Consider the following 25966-nt stretch of genomic DNA (forward strand, 5'->3'; position numbering starts at 1 on the left):
TGATAAAGTAAATGAGTTATTAAAGTTCTAAACACATTCATATTTCAACCTGCATGCCATATTTTATATATGGAACAAGAAAAGTCTCCATTGTGATTAGAACTGTAGCCAACAGGGCAACCTAGTGGACACATTCAACCTGTAGAGAGCAGGGCTATGACACATTTTCTGCACTTTGTAGCATATTTGCATATAGTTGAACTGGACCTCATCTACATATTGAAATGATCAGAGTCTAATAGTTTAGTCCACACTTCCCATATCATCCAATGACTATTGGCTTCGCCCGATGTGGGGCTCGAACCCACGACCCTGAGATTAAGAGTCTCATGATCTACCGACTGAGCTAACCAGGCACGAGTACCATGTTCACAGCTCCATTCTTTCACCGAATGTAAGGAGGTCTGTGAAAGAAAAACTATTGTAGGCAATACACAACATTGCTAGGAACTTGCTTTCTGAGGTACTGCTGGGATTTGAACCCAGGGTCTCCTGTTTACTAAACAGGCGCTTTCACCAGCTAAGCCACAGTACCTGCCCAAAAGCCTAATGTTAGAGATAGAAGATGTTATTCTCTGATAAAGTAAATGAGTTATTAAAGTTGTAAACACATTCATATTTCAACCTGCATGTCATATTTTACATATGGAACAAGAAAAGACTCCATTGTGATTAGAACTTTAGCCAACAGCGCAACGTAGTGGACACATTCAACCTGTAGAGAGCAGGGCTATGACACATTTTCTGCACTTTGTAGCATATTTGAATATAGTTGAACTGGACCTCATCTACATATTGAAATGATCAGAGTTGATTGATTGATTGAAATCTTTATTAACAGTTTGCAGAATTACAGTACATTTCAAGCACAAACTCAATACAAAGACTGTTAACTGTGAGTGGACGACCCAATTAAGCCTTACACTTGTTTACAACAGGGTCCACATTGTTCAATTCATCAAAACATTTAGAGACAAACAAATAGACACTTCTATGTAGTTAAAGAACAGAACAGGAATTCATCATATAGGAAGCGAAAAGGGAAAAAAATATATATACAGTGAGGGGAACAGGGGGATAAAAGAAAACAAAAGACAGAGTGTAGGGCGCCTGCACACAACACCATGCGTTGATGCCATGTTTGCATATGTGCAGGCACCCAACACCACGTCCATACAAAAACATAGTACAATCCATAGTACAAAGACAGAGTGTAGGGCGCCTGCACACAACACCATGCGTTGATGCCATGTGTGCATATGTGCAGGCACCCAACACCACGTCCATACAAAAACATAGTACAATCCAGATAAAAATCCAGCTTTTACAGAGGCCAGTTTCGAATTGCAGCCATCCGTAGGTGCCCTTTGAGAGCAGTTTTGAAGGAGCCAAGGGATTCACATGTCTTAATGACTGTTGGTAGGGCGTTCCACATTTTGGTCGCATAGGAGCGAAAAGAATTTAGTCCCTTGTTTGTGCCGAATCTGGGTTGTACATGGTTTGTTGCACTCCCTCTGGTGTTGTGGGTGTGGACTTCGTTTACATTAAGGAAGTATTTAGACAGGTACATGGGTATCTTGGTGGTGTATCTAATCTTGTGGACCAGACCCATTGCAAGATGCTGTACTCTGTCGTCGACCCTAAGCCATCCCAGCCTGTCAAAGTGGGCAGGGGTGAGGTGGGTTCGGGGGGTGAGGCCAAGTAGGAGCCTGACCAGTTTGTTTTGGGAGGTCTGGAGCCTTGTTTTAAGGGCCTTTGAGGTGCTGTGGTACCAGGAGGTGGATGCATAGTCAAAGAAACCTTGTACGAGGGCTCCTGTTAAGGTCTTCAAGGTGTTTTTGTCGACCAGTGAGGAGATCCTGTAGAGGAATCTTGTTCTTTGATTGACTTTTTTGATTACGTTGGTGGCCATCTTATCACCGGAAAGATTGGCCTCCAGGATGGAACCTAGGTAGGTAATTTGATCCTTCCGTGTGATAATATCATCACCAACTCTAACCAAGAAGCCATCTGCCTTTTTGAGATTACTATTTGATCCGAAGAGAATGGATTCAGTTTTTCCCAGGTGTAAGGATAGTTTGTTATCAGCGAGCCAGGTGCAGATTCTACCGAGTTCAGAGCTGAGGGTCTTTTCAACCTGCAGTTTGTTCCTGTCCGAGACCAGCAGTGCCGAGTCGTCTGCGAACAGGAACAAGTTGCAGTCACAAGCTGAAGTCATGTCGTTTACATATATTAGGAACAGTAAAGCCCCTAGTATGCTTCCTTGTGGGACGCCACAGCTCACTGGGAGGGGGGGGGACAGTGTTCCGTTCACTTCCACCATCTGTTCTCTCCCCTCCAGGTAGGATTGCATCCAGCTCACTGATGTGCTATCAAAACCAATAGCTTTAAGCTTGTTAACCAGTATGGAGTGGTTCACGGTGTCAAAAGCCTTTTGGAGGTCCAGCATGACCATGCCGCAGTATTTTCCAGCATCCACCTCGTGTTTGATGTGGTCGCTCAAATAGAGAAGGCATGTGTCAGTGGAGTGGGATGTTCTGAAACCAGATTGGAACTCGTACAACAATTTATTAGTGGCAAGATACTTTTCAACCTGTTCATAGACAATTTTTTCCATCACTTTCGAGATGGAGCTTAGAATAGAAATAGGGCGGTAGTTGCCGGGTTCTAATTTACTCCCTTTTTTGTACAGGGGGGTTACTTTGGCCAGTTTAAAATCTCTGGGGACCTGTCCTTGTTTGATGGAGAGGTTAACTATGTGGGTGATGACTGGAGCTATGGAAATGGCTGAGTCTCTGAGAAATTTGGAGGGAATATTGTCATGGCCAGTGGCCTTGTGGGGTTGGAGGGCACTCAGTTTCTTAAGTACCTCCTCAGTTGTTACCATTGTCATTTTAAAATCATCTTTACAAACACCTAGGTTTTTGTAGAAGCCTTTGATGTGCTCTACACCAAAACGCCCAGAGTGGGAGGGCAGTTTGTTAACCAGTATTGTTGCAATGTTTGTAGTCTAATAGTTTAGTCCACACTTCCCATATCATCAAATGACTATTGGCTTCGCCCGATGTGGGGCTCGAACCCACGACCCTGAGATTAAGAGTCTCATGCTCTACCGACTGAGCTAACCAGGCACGAGTACCATGTTCACAGCTCCATTCTTTCACCGAATGTAAAGAGGTCTCTGAAAGAAAAACTATTGTGGGCAATACACAAAAGTTAAGAACTTGCTTTCGGAGGTACTGCTGGGATTTGAACCCAGGGTCTCCTGTTTACAAGACAGGCGCTTTCACCGCTAAGCCACAGTACCTGCCTACTAGCATGATGTTATTGATGACCTGAGATTAAGAGTCTCATGCTCTACCGAGTGAGTTTACCAGGCACACATACTATTTACACAGATGCATTATTTCACCAGAAGCATCTCTGGAAATACAAGCATGCATGCAACATTTCAAGAGGTTCATGAAAGAAAAACTATTGTGAGCAATAAACAACATTGCTAGGACCTTCCTTCTCTGAGGTACTGCTGGGATTTGAACCCAGGGTCTCCTGTTTACGAGACAGGGGCTTTCACCAGCTAAGCCACAGTACCTGCCCAAAAGCCTGATGTTAGAGATAGAAGATGTTATTCTCTGATAAAGTAAATGAGTTATTAAAGTTCTAAACACATTCATATTTCAACCTGCATGCCATATTTTACATATGGAACAAGAAAAGTCTCCATTGTGATTAGAACTGTAGCCAACAGGGCAACCTAGTGGACACATTCAACCTGTAGAGAGCAGGGCTATGACACATTTTCTGCACTTTGTAGCATATTTGCATATAGTTGAACTGGACCTTATCTACATATTGAAATGATCAGAGTCTAATAGTTTAGTCCACACTTCCCATATCATCAAATGACTATTGGCTTCGCCCGATGTGGGGCTCGAACCCACGACCCTGAGATTAAGAGTCTCATGCACTACCGACTGAGCTAACCACGCACGAGTACCATGTTCACAGCTCCATTCTTTCACCGAATGTAAGGAGGTCTGTGAAAGAAAAACTATTGTAGGCAATACACAACATTGCTAGGAACTTGCTTTCTGAGGTACTGCTGGGATTTGAACCCAGGGTCTCCTGTTTACTAAACAGGCGCTTTCACCAGCTAAGCCACAGTACCTGCCCAAAAGCCTGATGTTAGAGATAGAAGATGTTATTCTCTGATAAAGTAAATTAGTTATTAAAGTTCTAAACACATTCATATTTCAACCTGGATGCTATATTTTACATATGGAACAAGAATAATCTCCATTGCGATTAGAACTGTAGCCAACAGCACAGCCTTCTGGACACATTCAACCTGTAGAGAGCAGGGCTATGACACACTGCACTTTGTAGCATATTTGCATATAGTTGAACTGGACCTCATCTACATATTGAAATGATCAGAGTCTAATAGTTTAGTGCACACTTCCGTATCATCAAATGACAATTGGCTTCGCCCGATGTGGGGCTCGAACCTAAGACCCTGAGATTAAGAGTCTCATGCTCTACCGACTGAACTAACCAGGCACGAGTACCATGTTCACAGCTCCATTCTTTCACCGAATGTAAAGAGGTCTGTGAAAGAAAAACTTGTGGGCAATACACAACATTGCTAGGAACTTGCTTTCTAAGGTACTGCTGGGATTTGAACCCAGGGTCTCCTGTTTACTAAAAAGGCGCTTTCACCAGAGCAAGCCACAGTACCTGCCCAAAAGCCTAATGTTAGAGATAGAAGATGTTATTCTCTGATAAAGTAAATGAGTTATTAAAGTTGTAAACACATTCATATTTCAACCTGCATGTCATATTTTACATATGGAACAAGAAAAGACTCCATTGTGATTAGAACTGTAGCCAACAGCGCAACGTAGTGGACACATTCAACCTGTAGAGAGCAGGGCTATGACACATTTTCTGCACTTTGTAGCATATTTGCATATAGTTGAACTGGACCTCATCTACATATTGAAATGATCAGAGTCTAATAGTTTAGTGCACACTTCCGTATCATCAAATGACAATTGGCTTCGCCCGATGTGGGGCTCGAATCCACGACCCTGAGATTAAGAGTCTCATGCTCTACCGACTGAGCTAACCAGGCACGAGTACCATTTTCACAACTCCATTATTTCACCGAATGTAAAGGGGTCTCTGAAAGAAAAACTATTGTGGGCAATACACAAAAGTTAAGAACTTGCTTTCGGAGGTCCTGCTGGGATTTGAAACCAGGGTCTCCTGTTTACAAGACAGGCGCTTTCACCGCTAAGCCACAGTACCTGCCTACTAGCATGATGTTATTGATGACCTGAGATTAAGAGTCTCATGCTCTACCGAGTGAGTACCAGGCACACATACTATTTACACAGATGCATTATTTCACCAGAAGCATCTCTGGAAATACAAGCATGCATGCAACATTTCAAGAGGTTCATGAAAGAAAAACTATTGTGAGCAATAAACAACATTGCTAGGACCTTCCTTCTCTGAGGTACTGTTGGGATTTGAACCCAGGGTCTCCTGTTTACGAAACAGGCGCTTTCACCAGCTAAGCCACAGTACCTGCCCAAAAGCCTGATGTTAGAGATAGAAGATGTTATTCTCTGATAAAGTAAATGAGTTATTAAAGTTGTAAACACATTCATATTTCAACCTGCATGTCATATTTTACATATGGAACAAGAAAAGACTCCATTGTGATTAGAACTGTAGCCAACAGCGCAACGTAGTGGACACATTCAACCTGTAGAGAGCAGGGCTATGACACATTTTCTGCACTTTGTAGCATATTTGCATATAGTTGAACTGGACCTCATCTACATATTGAAATGATCAGAGTCTAATAGTTTAGTCCACAATTCCCATATCTACAAATGACTATTGGCTTCTCCCGATGTGGGGCTCGAACCCACGACCCTGAGATTAAGAGTCTCATGCTCTACCGACTGAGCTAACCAGGCACGAGTACCATGTTCACAGCTCCATTCTTTCGCCGAATGTAAAGAGGTCTGTGAAAGAAAAACTATTGTGGGCAATACACAAAAGTTAAGAACTTGCTTTCGGAGGTACTGCTGGGATTTGAACCCAGGGTCTCCTGTTTACTAAACAGGCGCTTTCACCAGCTAAGCCACAGTACCTGTCCAAAACCCTGATGTTAGAGATAGAAGATGTTATTCTCTGATAAAGTAAATTAGTTATTAAAGTTCTAAACACATTCATATTTCAACCTGCATGCTATATTTTACATATGGAACAAGAAAAGTCTCCATTGCGATTAGAACTGTAGCCAACAGCAAAGCCTTCTGGACACATTCAACCTGTAGAGAGCAGGGCTATGACACATTGCACTTTGTAGCATATTTGCATATAGTTGAACTGGACCTCATCTACATATTGAAATGATCAGAGTCTAATAGTTTAGTCCACAATTCCCGTATCTACAAATGACTATTGGCTTCGCCCGATGTGGGGCTCAAACCCACGACCCTGAGATTAAGAGTCTCATGCTCTACCGACTGAGCTAACCAAGCACGAGTACCATGTTCACAGCTCCATTCTTTCACCGAATGTAAAGAGGTCTGTGAAAGAAAAACTATTGTGGGCAATACACAATAGTTAAAAAATTGCTTTCTGAGGTACTGCTGGGATTTGAACAGAGGGTCTCCTGTTTACAAGACAAGCGCTTTCACCGCTTAACCACAGTACCTGCCTACTAGCATGATGTTATTGATGACCTGAGATTAAGAGTCTCATGCTCTACCGACAGTTTACCAGGCACTATTTACACAGATGCATTATTTCACCAGAAGCATCTCTGGAAATCTAAGCATGCATGCAACATTTCAAGAGGTTCATGAAAGAAAAACTATTGTGAGCAATAAACAACATTGCTAGGAACTTGCTTTCTGAGGTACTGCTGCGATTTGAACCCAGGGTCTCCTGTTTACTAAACAGGCGTTTTCACCAGCTAAGCCACAGTACCTGCCTAAAAGCCTGATGTTAGAGATAGAAGATGTTATTATCTGATAAAGTAAATGAGTTATTAAAGTTCTACATACATATTTCAACCTGCATGTCATATTTTACACAAGAAAAGTCTCCATTGCCATTAGAACTGTAGCCAACAGCGCAACCTAGTGGACACATTCAACCTGTATAGAGCAGGGATATGACACATTTTCTGCACTTTGTAGCATATTTGCATATAGTTGAACTGGACCTCATCTACATATTGAAATGATCAGAGTCTAATAGTTTAGTCCACACTTCCCGTATCAATAAATGTCTATTGTCTTCGCCCGATGTGGGGCTCGAACCCACGACCCTGAGATTAAGAGTTTCATGATCTACCGACTGAGCTAACCAGGCACGAGTACCATTTTCACAACTCCATTATTTCACCGAATGTAAAGAGGTCTCTGAAAGAAAAACTATTGTGGGCAATAAACAAAAGTTATGAACTTGCTTTCGGAGGTACTGCTGGGATTTGAACCCAGGGTCTCCTGTTTACAAGACAGGCGCTTTCACCGCTAATCCACAGTACCTGCCTACTAGCATGATGTTATTGATGACCTGAGATTAAGAGTCTCATGCTCTACCGACAGTTTACCAGGCACTATTTACACAGATGCATTATTTCACCAGAAGCATCTCTGGAAATCTAAGCATGCATGCAACATTTCAAGAGGTTCATGAAAGAAAAACTATTGTGAGCAATAAACAACATTGCTAGGAACTTGCTTTCTGAGGTACTGCTGCGATTTGAACCCAGGGTCTCCTGTTTACTAAACAGGCGCTTTCACCAGCTAAGCCACAGTACCTGCCTAAAAGCCTGATGTTAGAGATAGAAGATGTTATTCTCTGATAAAGTAAATGAGTTATTAAAGTTGTAAACACATTCATATTTCAACCTGCATGTCATATTTTACATATGGAACAAGAAAAGACTCCATTGTGATTAGAACTGTAGCCAACAGCGCAACGTAGTGGACACATTCAACCTGTAGAGAGCAGGGCTATGACACATTTTCTGCACTTTGTAGCATATTTGCATATAGTTGAACTGGACCTCATCTACATATTGAAATGATCAGAGTCTAATAGTTTAGTGCACACTTCCGTATCATCAAATGACAATTGGCTTCGCCCGATGTGGGGCTCGAATCCACGACCCTGAGATTAAGAGTCTCATGCTCTACCGACTGAGCTAACCAGGCACGAGTACCATTTTCACAACTCCATTATTTCACCGAATGTAAAGGGGTCTCTGAAAGAAAAACTATTGTGGGCAATACACAAAAGTTAAGAACTTGCTTTCGGAGGTCCTGCTGGGATTTGAAACCAGGGTCTCCTGTTTACAAGACAGGCGCTTTCACCGCTAAGCCACAGTACCTGCCTACTAGCATGATGTTATTGATGACCTGAGATTAAGAGTCTCATGCTCTACCGAGTGAGTACCAGGCACACATACTATTTACACAGATGCATTATTTCACCAGAAGCATCTCTGGAAATACAAGCATGCATGCAACATTTCAAGAGGTTCATGAAAGAAAAACTATTGTGAGCAATAAACAACATTGCTAGGACCTTCCTTCTCTGAGGTACTGTTGGGATTTGAACCCAGGGTCTCCTGTTTACGAAACAGGCGCTTTCACCAGCTAAGCCACAGTACCTGCCCAAAAGCCTGATGTTAGAGATAGAAGATGTTATTCTCTGATAAAGTAAATGAGTTATTAAAGTTGTAAACACATTCATATTTCAACCTGCATGTCATATTTTACATATGGAACAAGAAAAGACTCCATTGTGATTAGAACTGTAGCCAACAGCGCAACGTAGTGGACACATTCAACCTGTAGAGAGCAGGGCTATGACACATTTTCTGCACTTTGTAGCATATTTGCATATAGTTGAACTGGACCTCATCTACATATTGAAATGATCAGAGTCTAATAGTTTAGTCCACAATTCCCATATCTACAAATGACTATTGGCTTCTCCCGATGTGGGGCTCGAACCCACGACCCTGAGATTAAGAGTCTCATGCTCTACCGACTGAGCTAACCAGGCACGAGTACCATGTTCACAGCTCCATTCTTTCGCCGAATGTAAAGAGGTCTGTGAAAGAAAAACTATTGTGGGCAATACACAAAAGTTAAGAACTTGCTTTCGGAGGTACTGCTGGGATTTGAACCCAGGGTCTCCTGTTTACTAAACAGGCGCTTTCACCAGCTAAGCCACAGTACCTGTCCAAAACCCTGATGTTAGAGATAGAAGATGTTATTCTCTGATAAAGTAAATTAGTTATTAAAGTTCTAAACACATTCATATTTCAACCTGCATGCTATATTTTACATATGGAACAAGAAAAGTCTCCATTGCGATTAGAACTGTAGCCAACAGCAAAGCCTTCTGGACACATTCAACCTGTAGAGAGCAGGGCTATGACACACTGCACTTTGTAGCATATTTGCATATAGTTGAACTGGACCTCATCTACATATTGAAATGATCAGAGTCTAATAGTTTAGTCCACAATTCCCGTATCTACAAATGACTATTGGCTTCGCCCGATGTGGGGCTCAAACCCACGACCCTGAGATTAAGAGTCTCATGCTCTACCGACTGAGCTAACCAGGCACGAGTACCATGTTCACAGCTCCATTCTTTCACCGAATGTAAAGAGGTCTGTGAAAGAAAAACTATTGTGGGCAATACACAATAGTTAAAAAATTGCTTTCTGAGGTACTGCTGGGATTTGAACAGAGGGTCTCCTGTTTACAAGACAAGCGCTTTCACCGCTTAACCACAGTACCTGCCTACTAGCATGATGTTATTGATGACCTGAGATTAAGAGTCTCATGCTCTACCGACAGTTTACCAGGCACTATTTACACAGATGCATTATTTCACCAGAAGCATCTCTGGAAATCTAAGCATGCATGCAACATTTCAAGAGGTTCATGAAAGAAAAACTATTGTGAGCAATAAACAACATTGCTAGGAACTTGCTTTCTGAGGTACTGCTGCGATTTGAACCCAGGGTCTCCTGTTTACTAAACAGGCGTTTTCACCAGCTAAGCCACAGTACCTGCCTAAAAGCCTGATGTTAGAGATAGAAGATGTTATTATCTGATAAAGTAAATGAGTTATTAAAGTTCTACATACATATTTCAACCTGCATGTCATATTTTACACAAGAAAAGTCTCCATTGCCATTAGAACTGTAGCCAACAGCGCAACCTAGTGGACACATTCAACCTGTATAGAGCAGGGATATGACACATTTTCTGCACTTTGTAGCATATTTGCATATAGTTGAACTGGACCTCATCTACATATTGAAATGATCAGAGTCTAATAGTTTAGTCCACACTTCCCGTATCAATAAATGTCTATTGTCTTCGCCCGATGTGGGGCTCGAACCCACGACCCTGAGATTAAGAGTTTCATGATCTACCGACTGAGCTAACCAGGCACGAGTACCATTTTCACAACTCCATTATTTCACCGAATGTAAAGAGGTCTCTGAAAGAAAAACTATTGTGGGCAATAAACAAAAGTTATGAACTTGCTTTCGGAGGTACTGCTGGGATTTGAACCCAGGGTCTCCTGTTTACAAGACAGGCGCTTTCACCGCTAATCCACAGTACCTGCCTACTAGCATGATGTTATTGATGACCTGAGATTAAGAGTCTCATGCTCTACCGACAGTTTACCAGGCACTATTTACACAGATGCATTATTTCACCAGAAGCATCTCTGGAAATCTAAGCATGCATGCAACATTTCAAGAGGTTCATGAAAGAAAAACTATTGTGAGCAATAAACAACATTGCTAGGAACTTGCTTTCTGAGGTACTGCTGCGATTTGAACCCAGGGTCTCCTGTTTACTAAACAGGCGCTTTCACCAGCTAAGCCACAGTACCTGCCTAAAAGCCTGATGTTAGAGATAGAAGATGTTATTATCTGATAAAGTAAATGAGTTATTAAAGTTCTACATACATATTTCAACCTGCATGTCATATTTTACACAAGAAAAGTCTCCATTGCCATTAGAACTGTAGCCAACAGCGCAACCTAGTGGACACATTCAACCTGTATAGAGCAGGGATATGACACATTTTCTGCACTTTGTAGCATATTTGCATATAGTTGAACTGGACCTCATCTACATATTGAAATGATCAGAGTCTAATAGTTTAGTCCACACTTCCCGTATCAATAAATGTCTATTGTCTTCGCCCGATGTGGGGCTCGAACCCACGACCCTGAGATTAAGAGTTTCATGATCTACCGACTGAGCTAACCAGGCACGAGTACCATTTTCACAACTCCATTATTTCACCGAATGTAAAGAGGTCTCTGAAAGAAAAACTATTGTGGGCAATAAACAAAAGTTATGAACTTGCTTTCGGAGGTACTGCTGGGATTTGAACCCAGGGTCTCCTGTTTACAGACAGGCGCTTTCACCGCTAATCCACAGTACCTGCCTACTAGCATGATGTTATTGATGACCTGAGATTAAGAGTCTCATGCTCTACCGAGTGAGTTTACCAGGCACATACTATTTACACAGATGCATTTACACAGAAGCAGCAAGCCGTTTGTGGCTGATATTGTAGTTAGGCCATCAGTTTATACCACAGGCATGCAATATTATTTTTAAGCAGTTTCTTCTCAAGTATTATGGAGTTGGTTACCTTGTACACGTTATGTACATATACTTATTGGGAACATCAATTATTGCATAAAGTTGGTTGGAAAAATATTCACCAATAAATGTCAATTTTCACAATATGTATGAATTTTAAGCAATTTCCTCACACTTGATTTCAAATTAGAATATTGAATTGTATTCCCCATATATGAAAACATAAAAAAATGACACTTCAGTCTATATTTCTACCTTGTTTAGTAAAAAATATAGGCGTTGTATTATGTTTTAGCATAATGGTGGCCGCCATCTTTAAATGGTCCATGTTGAGGGCTTAGCATCCATTTTCAGCCGATGTAGTATGAATCCACCTGCCATTTTTGAGCTTGGCATACAGCAGATTTGGATTCAGCAGACCTTAATACCCCTAGAAAACATGTATGCCATAAATTAACACGTTTTGCCTTCAGCACTTTAAATAAGCACATTCTCTGAAATCCTACCTTGACTACTAGATTAGTCTAGTTTAGTCAGTGGTGTGAAAATACACAACATTATTGAACTATTTTGTCTTCTAAGTGTGTTGCCTAATGGCCAGTTCCATTTCCTCCTCCTGATTTGGGTGCCTATATTGTTTCCTGTTTTTAACCAGGATATCCAGTTTTGTGAGGTCCCACTGGTTGGCATTGGAGATGGACAGTGTTGGGCCAGATTGCTAGGAGGCGCAGTGAACAAAGACGCTATTATTATTAGGCTATGTTTGGAGGCATAATGAAGTTTGCTCCCTTTTTAATTATTATTAATATTAATTATAATGTTTTTAACCAAAATGGCACACATTTTGAAAATAGGTAGCCAAATCTAAAAGCTCACAAGGCCTTGGAATAATATTTATCTGTAGGGGTTTTACATCATTCTGAATCCATTCCAAGCATTAGTTTTACATAAAACACTCATTGGGCCATATCCACTGCTGACCTCATCACATTTGTGATGACTGCTATGGCCGTTTTTAGCCCAAGGAGTTTTTTTAATGGCATTTGGTGACCCGGCTGTCTGTCTGTGTCCCTTTTATGCCCATATATGGAGATCTCTGTATGTCCACATAGGCATATACGTAAGTCAGATCAGCGGTTCTGGACAACCGGTCTCCACATATGCCTACGTATATATGGGCATAGCGTTCGGATCAGCAGTTCTAGACAACAGCTTATCTGGCCGACTGCACTCAACTCCCTCGGGTAACTGGCGATGTGCACGCCAAGTTTGAGATGCCAGGTTGGTTACCTTTATTTTAGGGTAGGCTATATAATTTGCCTCTGTATGCCTATTAGAAAATGAATGCACAAACATTACAGTAAATAAAATAAAAATATTCATAGGTTTTATAGTTCAGCTGTTATATACCTAGCTGTTATATCTACTGTGCTATACTATCTTATCATGTATGCACACACGATGGGTGGCTCGTCTGAGGACGACCTAGAGAGATACTGATTTATTATACTGATAAATGCAAATATTACCAGTAAGACGCCTGGGGGAGAGAAGCGACGAGGTCACATGCACTGGCCATATATATGGAGCGTATCTTTAGTGTACAGGGTTTGATGTGGTCAGATCAACATATGGAATGTGACAAATTGAGTGAAAAAAATTGTGACAAAAATGTATTGGGATTGTGAGTGACATGACATAATGTGACAAAAAACGCAAGGTTTCACAGATAACTTGCGACCTTCGGTCGTGTTCAATCACCCACCCATTCCTATACACACCCACAGGACGGGTCTTTACAACATGAGAACAAAAATCAGACCAGCATTGCTGCTAAACGGAATAGTAAGCACTAAGCAGGAGTGAAGCTTCATTATTTGCAGCCAGCCACCATGAGACTGGTCCTCCCCAACCCTGGACTTGAGGAAAGAATCCCTTCCCATGAGGAGCTAGAGGAGCTGGAGAAGACCGAGGCAGGGGACAGACCAAAATGGGACAGCAAGACCCAGTATCTGCTCACCTGTGTGGGATTCTGTGTGGGACTGGGCAACGTCTGGAGATTTCCTTACCTTTGTCAAAGTCATGGAGGAGGTATGTGTCACATATGGTTTATGGACAGACTAACATTATTTTTTAGAAAACTATAAACTACAAACTTGCAATGATTGGACATTAAAATGTAAGAAATGTATCATTGGTCATGATCTTGTTTGTTTGTTTAAAATAAATGGCTAGAACAGCCGGTTCGCAACCGTAAGGTTCCCAGTTCGATTCCGGGCTCCTCCAGAGTTAGTATCGAAGTGTCCTTGAGCAAGATGCCGAGGTGCCGGAGGTGACTGTAGTATAGGGGTGCTATATCGGAGGCAGGCACCTAACACTTTAACAAGCAATTTATAAAAGGCGTTTTGTTGATAACACGTTTTTGTTTGTTGTTGCTGCTGTGAGTTATCAATATCATATACTAATGTAATGTGGTATAGGTAGGCCTATTCAAAACTATATTTCTAAAGTTGGTGGTTGATAATATTAAGGTAATAATGGCACACACACTTTAGATTAAAAGTGTAATGACTTCTAACAATGTCTGCCTCTGCAGCAGAATTATCTACACAAGCTAGGGTTGCAAAGGGTTTGAAACTTTCCCATAAACTTTCAATAACTTTTCCGTGGCATGGGATGTTTGAAAATGTTGCCCAATGTATTTATTCAAATACTGAACTCATAAAATAGGTGTGATATAAGGCGTCATCGGCGGGGAGGTACATACGAAAATAGGTGTCAAAATTGGTGCCAGGTAAGTTAAGTAGATATACTAAATAGAGTTCTGCCCCTCATTGGCAGAACTCTCCTTTCAATGGCTCTGGGTTTGAGACTGAACAGGAAACAGGTTAAATACAATTGCATTGCAGACTGGTGAGACAAGACAGGTAGCAACAAGTTGTGATATAATTGTAGTGGAGTAAAAGTACAATACAATAAACAAGGAAAAATAACAGTCTTTTTCAGTTTGGATGTGCATAACATTTCCCATGTCAAAATGTATATGTTGGCACAAAACTCTATATTATTGGCACGTGTTTAAAGTGAAATATTAACAGTGACCACTGGCCAATTCCTGGTGTAACTTTAAGTGTCCATTTCCGTTATATACAGCAATAACATTGAGCTGGTGACAACCATAATATAAATTCCAATTACGTTTTTATTTTATTTTATAACAGTACAGTTGGAATAATTCTTGTTGATATTTTAATAGTCTGCCAAAGTCTATCAAGTAGTTAAGGAGTTATACCCATAGTAAAGAAGCAATAAAATGGGAGTTGCCCATAAAGTCAAAGCATGCACCTCCACTCTAGCCCAGGTGCTGGACAAATGGCAGTACAAGAGGAAGAAATAGAGTCTGCAACACTGGTTTTTGCGGACTCTATTTTTTCCTCTTGCCCATAAAGTCAGACATAAACGTTTAAAAAATATATTTTTTTATTGTTTTTGTTGCTGCATATAATTCTAGGTGAATTGATAAAAACGGAAGTGAATGGCATCACTGACGATAAGCCAATGACGTCCTTGAATACAACGCCACTGTCCCTTTGACACAGTAAATAGAACAAGGCAACACCTTTATCAACAGCTTTAAATCTGTGCTATCTTACAGTAACCCAACAGTTAATGTAACCTTCAACTTTATGCTGTCCCCCACCCACTAGTGTCATACAGAGAAATAAGCTCCTTACTATAGTTACAAACACTCCTTCTACGTAGAGAAGTGTAGTTTGAGCTTTATTTCATACAGCAGTGCCACTTAATTAGACCATTATAGACCAAATCAGAATGTTTGAATGTCAGAAAACAAACGGGTATTTCCAGGTAGAATGTCTATGACTATGGATATCTACACAATATAAAATACAGTGTCCAGAACATTAACTATGTCTAGTTTGTCAACCTGTGGATATTTAGAACAAAAAAATATAATTTCTAATGGTCAATAACTAATACAATTGCATAAGTATACTGCTCTTCCAGAAATAAGGTTAATGAATAACTCTTGTTCCAATTGCGACGTACGCTGCAGCATTATCTACCCGGAAATATACACTTTTGGTCGTGGTGATGTCATTGTGATGTATGTGTATTTATTTACCACATCTGTTTCTGCAATGGAGTTTATGGTTCATAAGACTCTGATCAGAAGCATTGAATTATTTGTGCTGAACTACTGAATGTGTGTTATATAAATGAATACAAAGACAAAGTGTGTATAAGTAAAGTTGTACCCAGCTCATTATGGGCCTGATTCATTAAAAAGAAATACGCCACCGTTACACTGTGGCGGAAACAGATATCGTATTTATCCGTCCGATCAAGCTACGTTGAGATGACGTGTTATTCAGAGAGCGGTGTGTACCACAGGTGCGCTGGCGTATCGCAGGTGTATGTCATACTGAATGCAGTGGGTGCAAAGTGATCGGAAAAGCACCCGACAACCTCATTTGCATTGATCCATGCCCCATATCGCACCATAAAAGGATTCAAGCATGACTCAGCAGACAGCAGTTTGGTCTGTCAAAAAAAGAAAAAAGGCTTTGCAGCCGCAGACTATGCGGCTTCACAGCCGCGGTCAATGCATGAATATAGCCCGCACTCTATTAATATGTCCACAACGGTGCGTGCTCCGCTGCTGAAGCAATATAATTATAATTTATTTAATTAAGTTCGGGACCAAGGCGGGTGCTGCACTCACACCTTTGCAGTCAGAGGTAAAACATAGGCTATCCGATATTTAAAATATAGGATATATGTCAATGCAAAAGTCGTCTTTTGAGAGAGAGAGAGAGAGAGAGAGAGAGAGAGAGAGAGAGAGAGGGAGGGGGGCATGGCTTGCGCGATAAAGAACAGTAGCCTACAGGCTACAAGCCTATACATTCATAAGTGAATAATTGGGATCCTCTTGTCTGAAGAATTTAAGAAATTATAATCCAGTGAGTTTATCCAGTGAGTTAAACTATTCTGTGTGTGGCATCCATGCATGTGATCAATATCAATACATGATTATAAAGTCTGTCCTTCATATTTGCAAGCACGGGAGCAGCGCGTGTCGGACCATCGCTTTTTCGCATCGCAGCGAATGTGGAGCTAGCTGCGGAGCGGACCGTTGCCCCGTTGGCTAGAATGCTGTCGGAAAAAAGGCCGCCTCCCAGGCTAATGTGGTCTTCTATTTTTTATACAGGGCTATATAGCCCATTCATTTTCCAATGTGAATCGGATCGGCAGCACGCTGCTGTCTGCCCCCCCCCCTGCCCCCCCCCCCCCCACCCCACACACACACACACACACACACACACACACATACACACACACACACACACACTGCACAAGCTCACAACGCGTTGCACTGCGAGTAGAAAGCTGTCAAGTGAGAAGCGCAATCGCGCATGCTATAGTAATATCCTAATGAATAAATAAAAAGGTGTCGGGCTTGCAGGGGCAGTTTCTGTATGGGAAATGCATGCATTTAGGCATACAAGTGCACTCAGCTTTTATTATATAGGCTATCATTTCTTTTGTGCTGATCGATCAATATGTCATGGGGACACATGCCTACATATTTTATCTGAGATTTGGGAACAATTTATTGATTCAGCATGAAGATTAAAGCCTTCTGAATAAATCTCACGTGTATGCTTCCGCAAATGTCTCCCGTCTCCGCCACCTAAAGACGTCCCGTGGGAATTGACGGAGTTTCCGACCAACGTACGTGAGCGTCAAGTTCACAGCCATTTCCATGAATTCCAAATTAATGTGGGAAATCCACGTAAATGCCTTTCCGCTAGCTTCACGTCATGTTATCACCGTAAACGCCGTTGTGAATCAGGCCCTATGTGAGCAACAGGCAGTGGTGGAAAAAGTACTCAAATGTTTTACTTAAGTAAAAGTATAAATACTGCAATGTAGAAATACTCCGTTACAAATAAAACTAAAAATGTACTTGAGTAAAAGTGCAAAAGTATTGGCATCAACATTTACTTGAAGTACCAAAAGTAAAATGACTGCAGAATGTCAATGTATAAGAATCATTTGAAAATAGCAGATCTACAAGCTCACAATGCGTCGCATAGATTGGCTATTTTCACATGGCTGAAATGTATATAGCGCTGAAGTAGTTACTGTATATTTTGTAATAATAATAATCAAAATCTACAAATTAACTAGTAACTAATGTTCTCAAACAATGTAGTGGAGTAAATGTACAATATGTGGATCCGAGTATGGTGAAGCAATGCAGAGCCATGCAGTTGGAACTATGGGAAGCATACAGTATAAGAGTGGCAGGTTCAGGAGTCAGGAGTCACATAATAAAAGACCCAGTAGAACCACAAGACAAATGAGCAATAATATGATCCTGAGAGATACTGTAGCACAGTAATTGATTTTGTTTACTGTCAATGACGTGACGGATGCAATATGTTAACCTGCAAAACTACAGTACTCTATGTCTTATGTCATTGCAGTGCATATTTTATGCATGCGTGTGTGTGTGTGTGTGTGTGTGTGTGTGTGTGTGTGTGTGTGTGCGTGCGTGTGTGCAATTTATCGTTACTACTCTTGTCTTTCTACCAGAAAATAATGTTATTGTCATTGCAGGAGCGTTTATGATCCCCTTCCTAATCCTGCTGGTTCTAGAGGGCATCCCACTGCTCCACCTGGAGTTTGCTATCGGCCAGCGCCTAAGGAAGGGCAGTGTGGGAGTATGGGGGTCCATTAGCCCATACCTGACTGGTGTTGGTGTGTGCAAATCATATAAATTCCCATCATTTATATCAGTGGTTCTCAACCTTGTTATGTCTAGGACCCCCGAACACATGTGTATTTGGCCGCGGACCTCCTTCGGAAAATACCTTGTGCCCCCCCTCCCATAAGACTGGAAGCTTGAAACAGCTATAGGGTTAACGTGGTTAAAACTGATGCTCATTTGGCTGGGGACCCGCTGGAAACCCCTCGAGGCCCCTGGGGTCGCCGGAATCCCACTTTGAGAACCACTGCTGTATATAACATGTATAACATGTTTCTGATCATCAGTTCTGTTTATAAAAAACAATGCAGAAGGAAACAATTCATTGTCTCTGCACCCAACAGGAATTTCTGCTATGACTGTGTCGTTTCTGATTGGCGTGTACTACAACAACATCATTGTCTGGGTGCTGTGGTATCTCTACAACTCCTTCCAGAGCCCACTGCCATGGAGTCAGTGCCCACTCAATGACAATCTCACAGGCAGGTGTTTATTTCACTGAGCTGGTTAAGTTTATTTTCCGTTAGCAGCTATAAAATTGATCTCTTTCCTATATGTCTCTGAAATTATGTCTGAAAATATTCCTTGACCACAAAATATATACGCATCAGGTTGATTTATTGGCGGCCATAGACTGTAATAAACTGCAAGTCATTGGTCCGACAAATGACAACCCACCTCATCTCCTAACCTAACCATAACCGCAAGCACGGGAGCAGACGCTAGTCTGACATGCGGATGAATGTCGGACTAATGCCCTGTCTGAAAAGCGTCCACCTCCCACTGTGAAAGGAGAATTTCCTCCGTCATGTGGATTGTGTCATAATCATCATAATTGTGATAATCTTGATTATCAAGAATTAGCTGAAAGCCACAGAAACTGTGTGATAGTGCCCCTGATAAATGTTTGTTTTGTACACCCCTGCAGGTGCTGTGTCGGAATGCGAACGAAGCTCTCCAGTGGATTACTTCTGGTATAGAGAAACGTTAAACATCTCGGCCAGCATAGAGGACTCTGGGGGTCTACAGTGGTGGATGGTGCTTTGCTTAGCCTCTGCTTGGACCATAGTCTATATTTGCTGCATAAGAGGGATTGAGACCACAGGCAAAGTAGGATTGCTGCTACACACCCTACAAAAAAGTCCATATTTTACATTAAGTCTGCTAAATACATTTGGCCAGTCCTGTATGTATGTAACGGATATGTGAAGCAGTATTTCCAAGCATGCATGCGTTGACACACTTACATACATACAGAGCATCTGATATGAACTCTCTCTCTCTCTCTCTCTCTCTCTCTCTCTCTCTCTCTAACACAGGCTATATACATCACGTCCACTCTTCCATATCTGGTGCTCACCATCTTCCTCATCAGAGGTCTGACTCTCAAAGGCTCTTTGGAGGGCATCAAGTTCCTCTTCATTCCAGATGTTAGTACAGCACGTACTCTCTTGAAAGTATATGCACCACCTCATTGTAGGTTTGATTCCTGCTAGAGCCAGACGGATATATTTTCTCAAAGAAAAATAAATCATCGATATCTGATGAAAAAAAAGGTATATAAACTGAAATAAAATGTTATCACGTATACAGTATAATTATTTAATTATTTATTTTATAATTGCTATAAATTTACTTAATCTTGGACTATAGTGATATTAATACTAATGCCTCTGTGTATATGTAGGCCTATATGTAATTTGTAAGTTCATTAGCGGTATACTGTGGTTACTTTGCGCCACTTTTGATGCGTATGCACCGTCCCAGCATATTCGATGCGCATTCACCGACCCAGAAAATTACGTAATGACTAATTGTGCCTGATACGGCAGTGGTGCCAGATTACATACGTTACCTTTAATCCTCCTGACACTAAAACATATCGTCATTACGTCACCATCGAAAACCAATTACACTCTGGCATTGGGTCCTTTAATCCACATCTTTATTACGTCATCATCGAGAGCTAGTTATACCAGTTACAGTATACCCTGACGTCATGCTGGGACGGTGCATACGCATCGAATATGCTGGGACGGTGCATACGCATCGAATATCGTCCTGGGCGAAACTAGTACTTGCTCACTCTGCTTGCGCAAGTAAATAGAAACGGGGCAAGTGTGTCTCCTTGGAGAATGCCAGCAAGGATGGGGAATGATGGCGTTTCTCCGTCAGGAGTAAGGATGATCGCTGAGGTATTTGTATATAGAATTTTTATGGCATTGATCTTTTTGTCGGGGATACCATATCATCTAAGAATTTCAAACATTTTGGCGCTGTCCACTGAATCAAAAGCCTTTGAGAAATCAACAAAGACTCTTAATAGAAACTAGAAAATTGTGAAGATCAGTCAAAACATCAGTCAAAACATCAATAACCTAGCCCAGGTCTAGGGCTCTGCAAAATCTGGATCGGCAATGGACCTAAAAATCAGTCGGAGTCTAATTCCTGCCATAACTGTCTGGCAGGCCACACCTCCTGACTTCCTTTATGTGTGTCAATAGAGCAGAAAACGGAGCCCCTGAGTGTCCGGACGAGATATCTTTCTTATAGAGATAATTCGTCGTCCAGACAAGAAATTATCTCGTCCAGATGAGATAATTTGTTTTTCTTACCATGGCCACACAGGGGCTACGTAGGACAGCAAAGTAGCATCAGTCTGTTGATAATTATATTTTTTTTACCTCTAGCTAGATGAGTTGGTGAAACCTTCGACATGGTTGGATGCAGGTTCCCAGGTGTTTTATTCCTTTTCATTGGGCACTGGAGGCCTCATCTCCTTCTCTAGTTACAACCCTATTCAGTAAGTATACAATAGCTACTGTTCCGCACTGCATATTGAGGCCATATTATCAGGAGAGATTAAACAAGAGGGTGTCTAATAACATCATGGTTTCGTGTGGATCTCGGACTAAATGTACCCAGTCTGTGACATCAGTTAGAGAGCTATGGTTACCAACCGCCTTTGACTTCCATTTGTAAAATGAAAGGAGATTAAAGGAGAAAATGAAAGGCAGTTTGCAAGATTAGCCCTGGACCGACCGACTCAAACACAGACCCTCTTCCAGACTGCTCATGCCCCATAGGAGCCATAGCACAAAATAAAATGTATTTATGTCATGATTCCTATGGGCTGAGCCGTCAAGAAGAGGGTTTGTGAGGCAGATTCCTTGTGTATTCTGCTAGTAGGCCATGGAAGTAACTCCATGTTTGCATAATAACATCATTTTGGAAGTCAGTGGAGGTCGGATTTGGATGAAATTCACGGTGACTGATGTCAAACTACTGACATCATACAATACTTGATTTCATCGAATGGTCATAATATCTGAGATCCACATGGAAGCCACAGCGTTTTTAGATTCTGTCTTGTTTATATTCTGCTTGAAACATTTGCAATATATGTAATTTATGCGACAACTGTACGACTACACAATCTAAAAGTTTTAAACTTTGCAATTGTTTTCTCACCTTTTTTGCACAGCAACAACTGTGAGCAGGATGCTGTCATCATCGCCGCTGTTAATGCTTTCACTTCGATCTTTGCTGCCTCTGTTATCTACACTATTATTGGCTTCAGGGCCACTGCACAGTTTGATGACTGCCTTAATGAGTATGTGACTTCAATCTAAAATTCACACATTTTAAACATCTTTGAGTTCAGACAAGAGAGATGCTCAACACAACTTTTAAGCCTGATTTGAGGTCTGTAGTACACCAGGGGTGTTTTTTTCATGTGATTAATTCAACCCAAAGATATACTTTTCCAAAAGGTAGTTTGTGTCATCATTACACAGAGCGCAAATATTGAGCATCAGTATACATTATAAATGGTTTTGATCATGTGAAATGCTTTTGTTTTAACGTCAAGACCACAGTGTGTAGAAGCACGATATTGTCATGCTGTCACATGCCGGATATAGATAATCTACATACAAGGACAAGGATAAACTAAGCATAAGTGTAGCTAACGTAAGCAATTACTGTACATACCCAGGGCATTGTGGGTCACTGGACATTTCTCAGTTCATGATTTTGAATTGACCCTTTCAGAAACATTGTAATGCTGCTCAATGCATTTGAGCTACCAGATGGGACCATCACAGACAGCAACTATGATACCATGCTGGGAAACCTCAACAGCACTGCCTCAGGTTCAGAGGTCATACAGGGTCTGGACCTCAATATCTGCAGCTTGCAAAGACTGCTCAGTGAGGTATGATCCTACTGTATGTAAACACATCCCATTGTAATTGTTCCTTTTACATGACTGTTATTAATTAGTGGTTTCCAACCCTTTCCATATCAAGACTTTGAAGCCACAGACCACCATTTGATGCCTCTCAGACTCAATAACAATTCTTCTACCTTCTATAATTGTTTAGACTTAATGCTGATGTTAGATTTTTTTTTATGGCTTTTCCTGCCTTTATTTGATAGGATGAAAGTAGTCTGACAGGAAAGGGGGAGAGAGATGCACGCGGGGAGGACACACGGCAAAGGCCGTCGGGATCGGGAGTCAAACCCACGGCATGCCGTTATGCTGGCTCAGCAGCCTAGGTGCCCAGGCGGTTGAGCTAACTGTCTGGGCCGTAATGCTGATGTTTAACAGGTAAAATGAAATGAAATAGACCCTTCATTTGGTTTCATTTTACACTCTCAAGAGTTAAAGTTCTATAAGGGTCCATTTGGTTACCACCTCACCATCATTGAGCTGGAGACCACCAGTTATAAATGTATGTATTAATCACAGTGAATGAGTCCATTACATTCTGCTGGTGTATGTTGTGTTCTGTGCTTTGCAGGGTGTGGAGGGAACAGGTCTGGCATTCATCGTGTTCACAGAGGCCATCACCAAGATGCCCTTCGCTCCTCTGTGGTCTGTGCTCTTCTTCTCCATGCTCTTCTGTCTGGGGCTATCCAGCCTGTTTGGTAACATCGAGGGAGTCGTGGTTCCTTTGCAGAATCTCAAGGTCTTTCCTGAGAAGTGGCCCAAGGACGTGCTGACAGGTACAGTAACACACAATAACACACAATAACACGTGTGACGGTGTGACATATAGTATATTTGTTGACAATACACTAAAGTTTGTCCACTAACTTAAAACACTAATTGTTGTTGTTTTGTGTTTCAGGCATTGTTTGCCTCACATCATTCTCGATTGCACTCATCTTTTCCCTGCAGTCTGGTAACTACTGGTTAGCTCTGTTTGACAGATTTGCTGGATCCGTCCCTCTGCTATTAATCGGCTTGTGTGAGATGCTGGCTGTAGCCTACGTATATGGATCCGATAGGTAGGCTACATCAGTTAACTTCTGTTGCATTGTTCCTTGAGGAAAGACTTCCTACTATATGTATGTATATGTATGTAGTATGTATGTATGTATGTATTTGGTTAAAATGGGTGGGGTTTAAAAAAAGGCAAAAACTTGCTCTGGTGCACTGGCCTAAAAGTGGGTCCTTAAAAACTGCTAAAACGTCTGTAATGTATGTATGTAGGTATGTATGTGTGTAGTATTTAAAAGGGGGGGGGGCTTTTTAGTAAAAAGCCCAGCCCACAAAACCTTCATATATTTAAAACAAATCCAAAATAAGGTTACCAGTGAAGGGCAAAATGCCTATTCACTGGGGACTATGCAAGGCAGAGGCGTCCACCCCCCTGAGTCCAAGTTAAGCTAGACCGCATACTGTATGTATGTATGTATGTATGTATGTATGTATGTATGTATGTATGTATAGTAATTCCTCTGAGGGTAGGCTGTTGATTCTAATTTAAGCAGCTGTACATAAGAAGATGTGAATCCTTTTGAAGTTAGGGTCTTGAAACCCAACCATTTTAGACCATAAACACAGTATAAAATGAAAATGACAACAATATATCGCTAAAGGCAATATTCCATAGCTGGATGGATATACTGAGAAACTCATGAGTTTGTCATGTGTTTTTTTCTCACAGGTTTAACGAAGACTTTGTATTCATGATTGGACACAAACCCAATTTCTTCTGGCAGGTGACATGGAGATTGGTCAGCCCTCTGATTGTCTTGGTTATATTTATCTTTTACATGGTAACCCAAGTCAGTGAGGTACTGACATACACCGTCTGGGACCCCAGCTCAGTAAGTTCAGCATAACAGCCACAGTTCAGCTATTTGGATATTCAAAACACACATACGTAACATTCAAATGTATTTCAGATGTATCAAATTAAAGTTGTGTTTTATGCCAAACCTTCACCACATACTGTAGGCTACATCACATGGTCAAAGAAGTGGCTTCCATTTTGAAATACAATAATTATACGCACACCAGGAAATATGAGCAAACTTAAATACATCCATCTCCAATCATCTTTTGTGCAACAACAGTGCCATAAACGGATGTAATACCATGACCCACCCCTCTGGGTCGGCACATTATTCAAAATTATAGTAAAAATAATTTATATTTTAGGAATATTTTATATGCTGTTGTTTTTTGCCAGTTACATATATTCCACACTATATTTAATTTTGTGATCTCTTAATTCCGTGTCATGTCTTCAGGCAAACTTCCCAGTGTTGGAGACATTGGCCTATCCCAGCTGGATCTACTTTATCGTCTTCCTCCTGGCTGGAGTCACCAGCCTTTTTATCCCAGCAGTTGCCATTTACGAATTACTCAAAAACTGTTTCTGTAGGAAGAACAAGTATGAAGCTGAGGTCAGTACGGTGTCTGGCTCGGTCAAAATGCACTGAATCCCCACAGTCACGGAATTACCACAATACTCAACTCAACTCAACTTAGTGTCACATAACATTTTACAGGTGTAAAAAAAAAAAGTGTACAAGAGTATTTTTCGAACAAGGTGCATCATTGTAGTTGTAAGAGAGCAGTGTGAAGTGAGGGGCGCTCTCATCATCATACATCATCATATTGGGCTTAAAACGGCCATGCCCACTTGGCCATGCCCAAATGTGCTGACAGGGCCCAATGAGTGTTTATTTGCAAAACTAATGGCTGGAATGGATTCAGCATCATTTTTGACACATCACATGCTACATAAAGCATGAATATTTTGCCTTCTATAGGTTGTAATTGGTATGGTCACATATTATGCCAATTATGAAAATTGCCCAACAAATGCAAGTTAGCATCCGGCAGTTTCTACATGGTGGGGACCCATACTAAACATTTCTAACATAATACCTTATGTACTCAACATGTCCGGGTTCACAATGGGGCTCTATGGGCTGGCTACTAGACTAATAGTAGATAGGACTTGTGAGATGGATCGGTGAAATGAGTATAGGTATACATGTATGTTTTAATGTTTTTAAAATGCTTTTAATTGGTGCACTAAGTTGCAGTACTTCTAAACAGATTATATTTATAGCAATATGTCTGGGTCCCCACCCACTCACTCAGGGTTGACGCGCAGAGACGGGAGTGGCGCCAAAATGTGGTGTTTTGATTGGACAATGAGGGCACTCCCTTATTATAAAA

General features: G+C 41.3%; 1 protein-coding gene across 1 annotated transcript; it reads left to right on the top strand.

Annotated features, from left to right (window-relative positions):
- Positions 1-13579: 13579 nt before the first annotated feature.
- LOC308335352 (sodium-dependent neutral amino acid transporter B(0)AT1-like) lies at positions 13580-25218 on the top strand (the record flags this gene model as incomplete). The annotated part of the gene is made up of 12 exons (XM_080792371.1): positions 13580-13778; positions 18333-18473; positions 18825-18962; positions 19409-19590; positions 19800-19910; positions 21171-21283; positions 21965-22093; positions 22534-22696; positions 23286-23490; positions 23616-23775; positions 24438-24600; positions 25027-25218. The coding sequence occupies 12 exons, from the start codon at positions 13580-13582 to the stop codon at positions 25216-25218; spliced, it is 1896 nt and encodes a 631-aa protein (XP_080648497.1).
- Positions 25219-25966: the final 748 nt, after the last annotated feature.

Source organism: Protomyctophum bolini, assembly GCF_963924005.1.
Source record: "Protomyctophum bolini genome assembly, chromosome: 20".
NCBI classification, from domain to species: Eukaryota; Metazoa; Chordata; class Actinopteri; order Myctophiformes; family Myctophidae; genus Protomyctophum; species Protomyctophum bolini.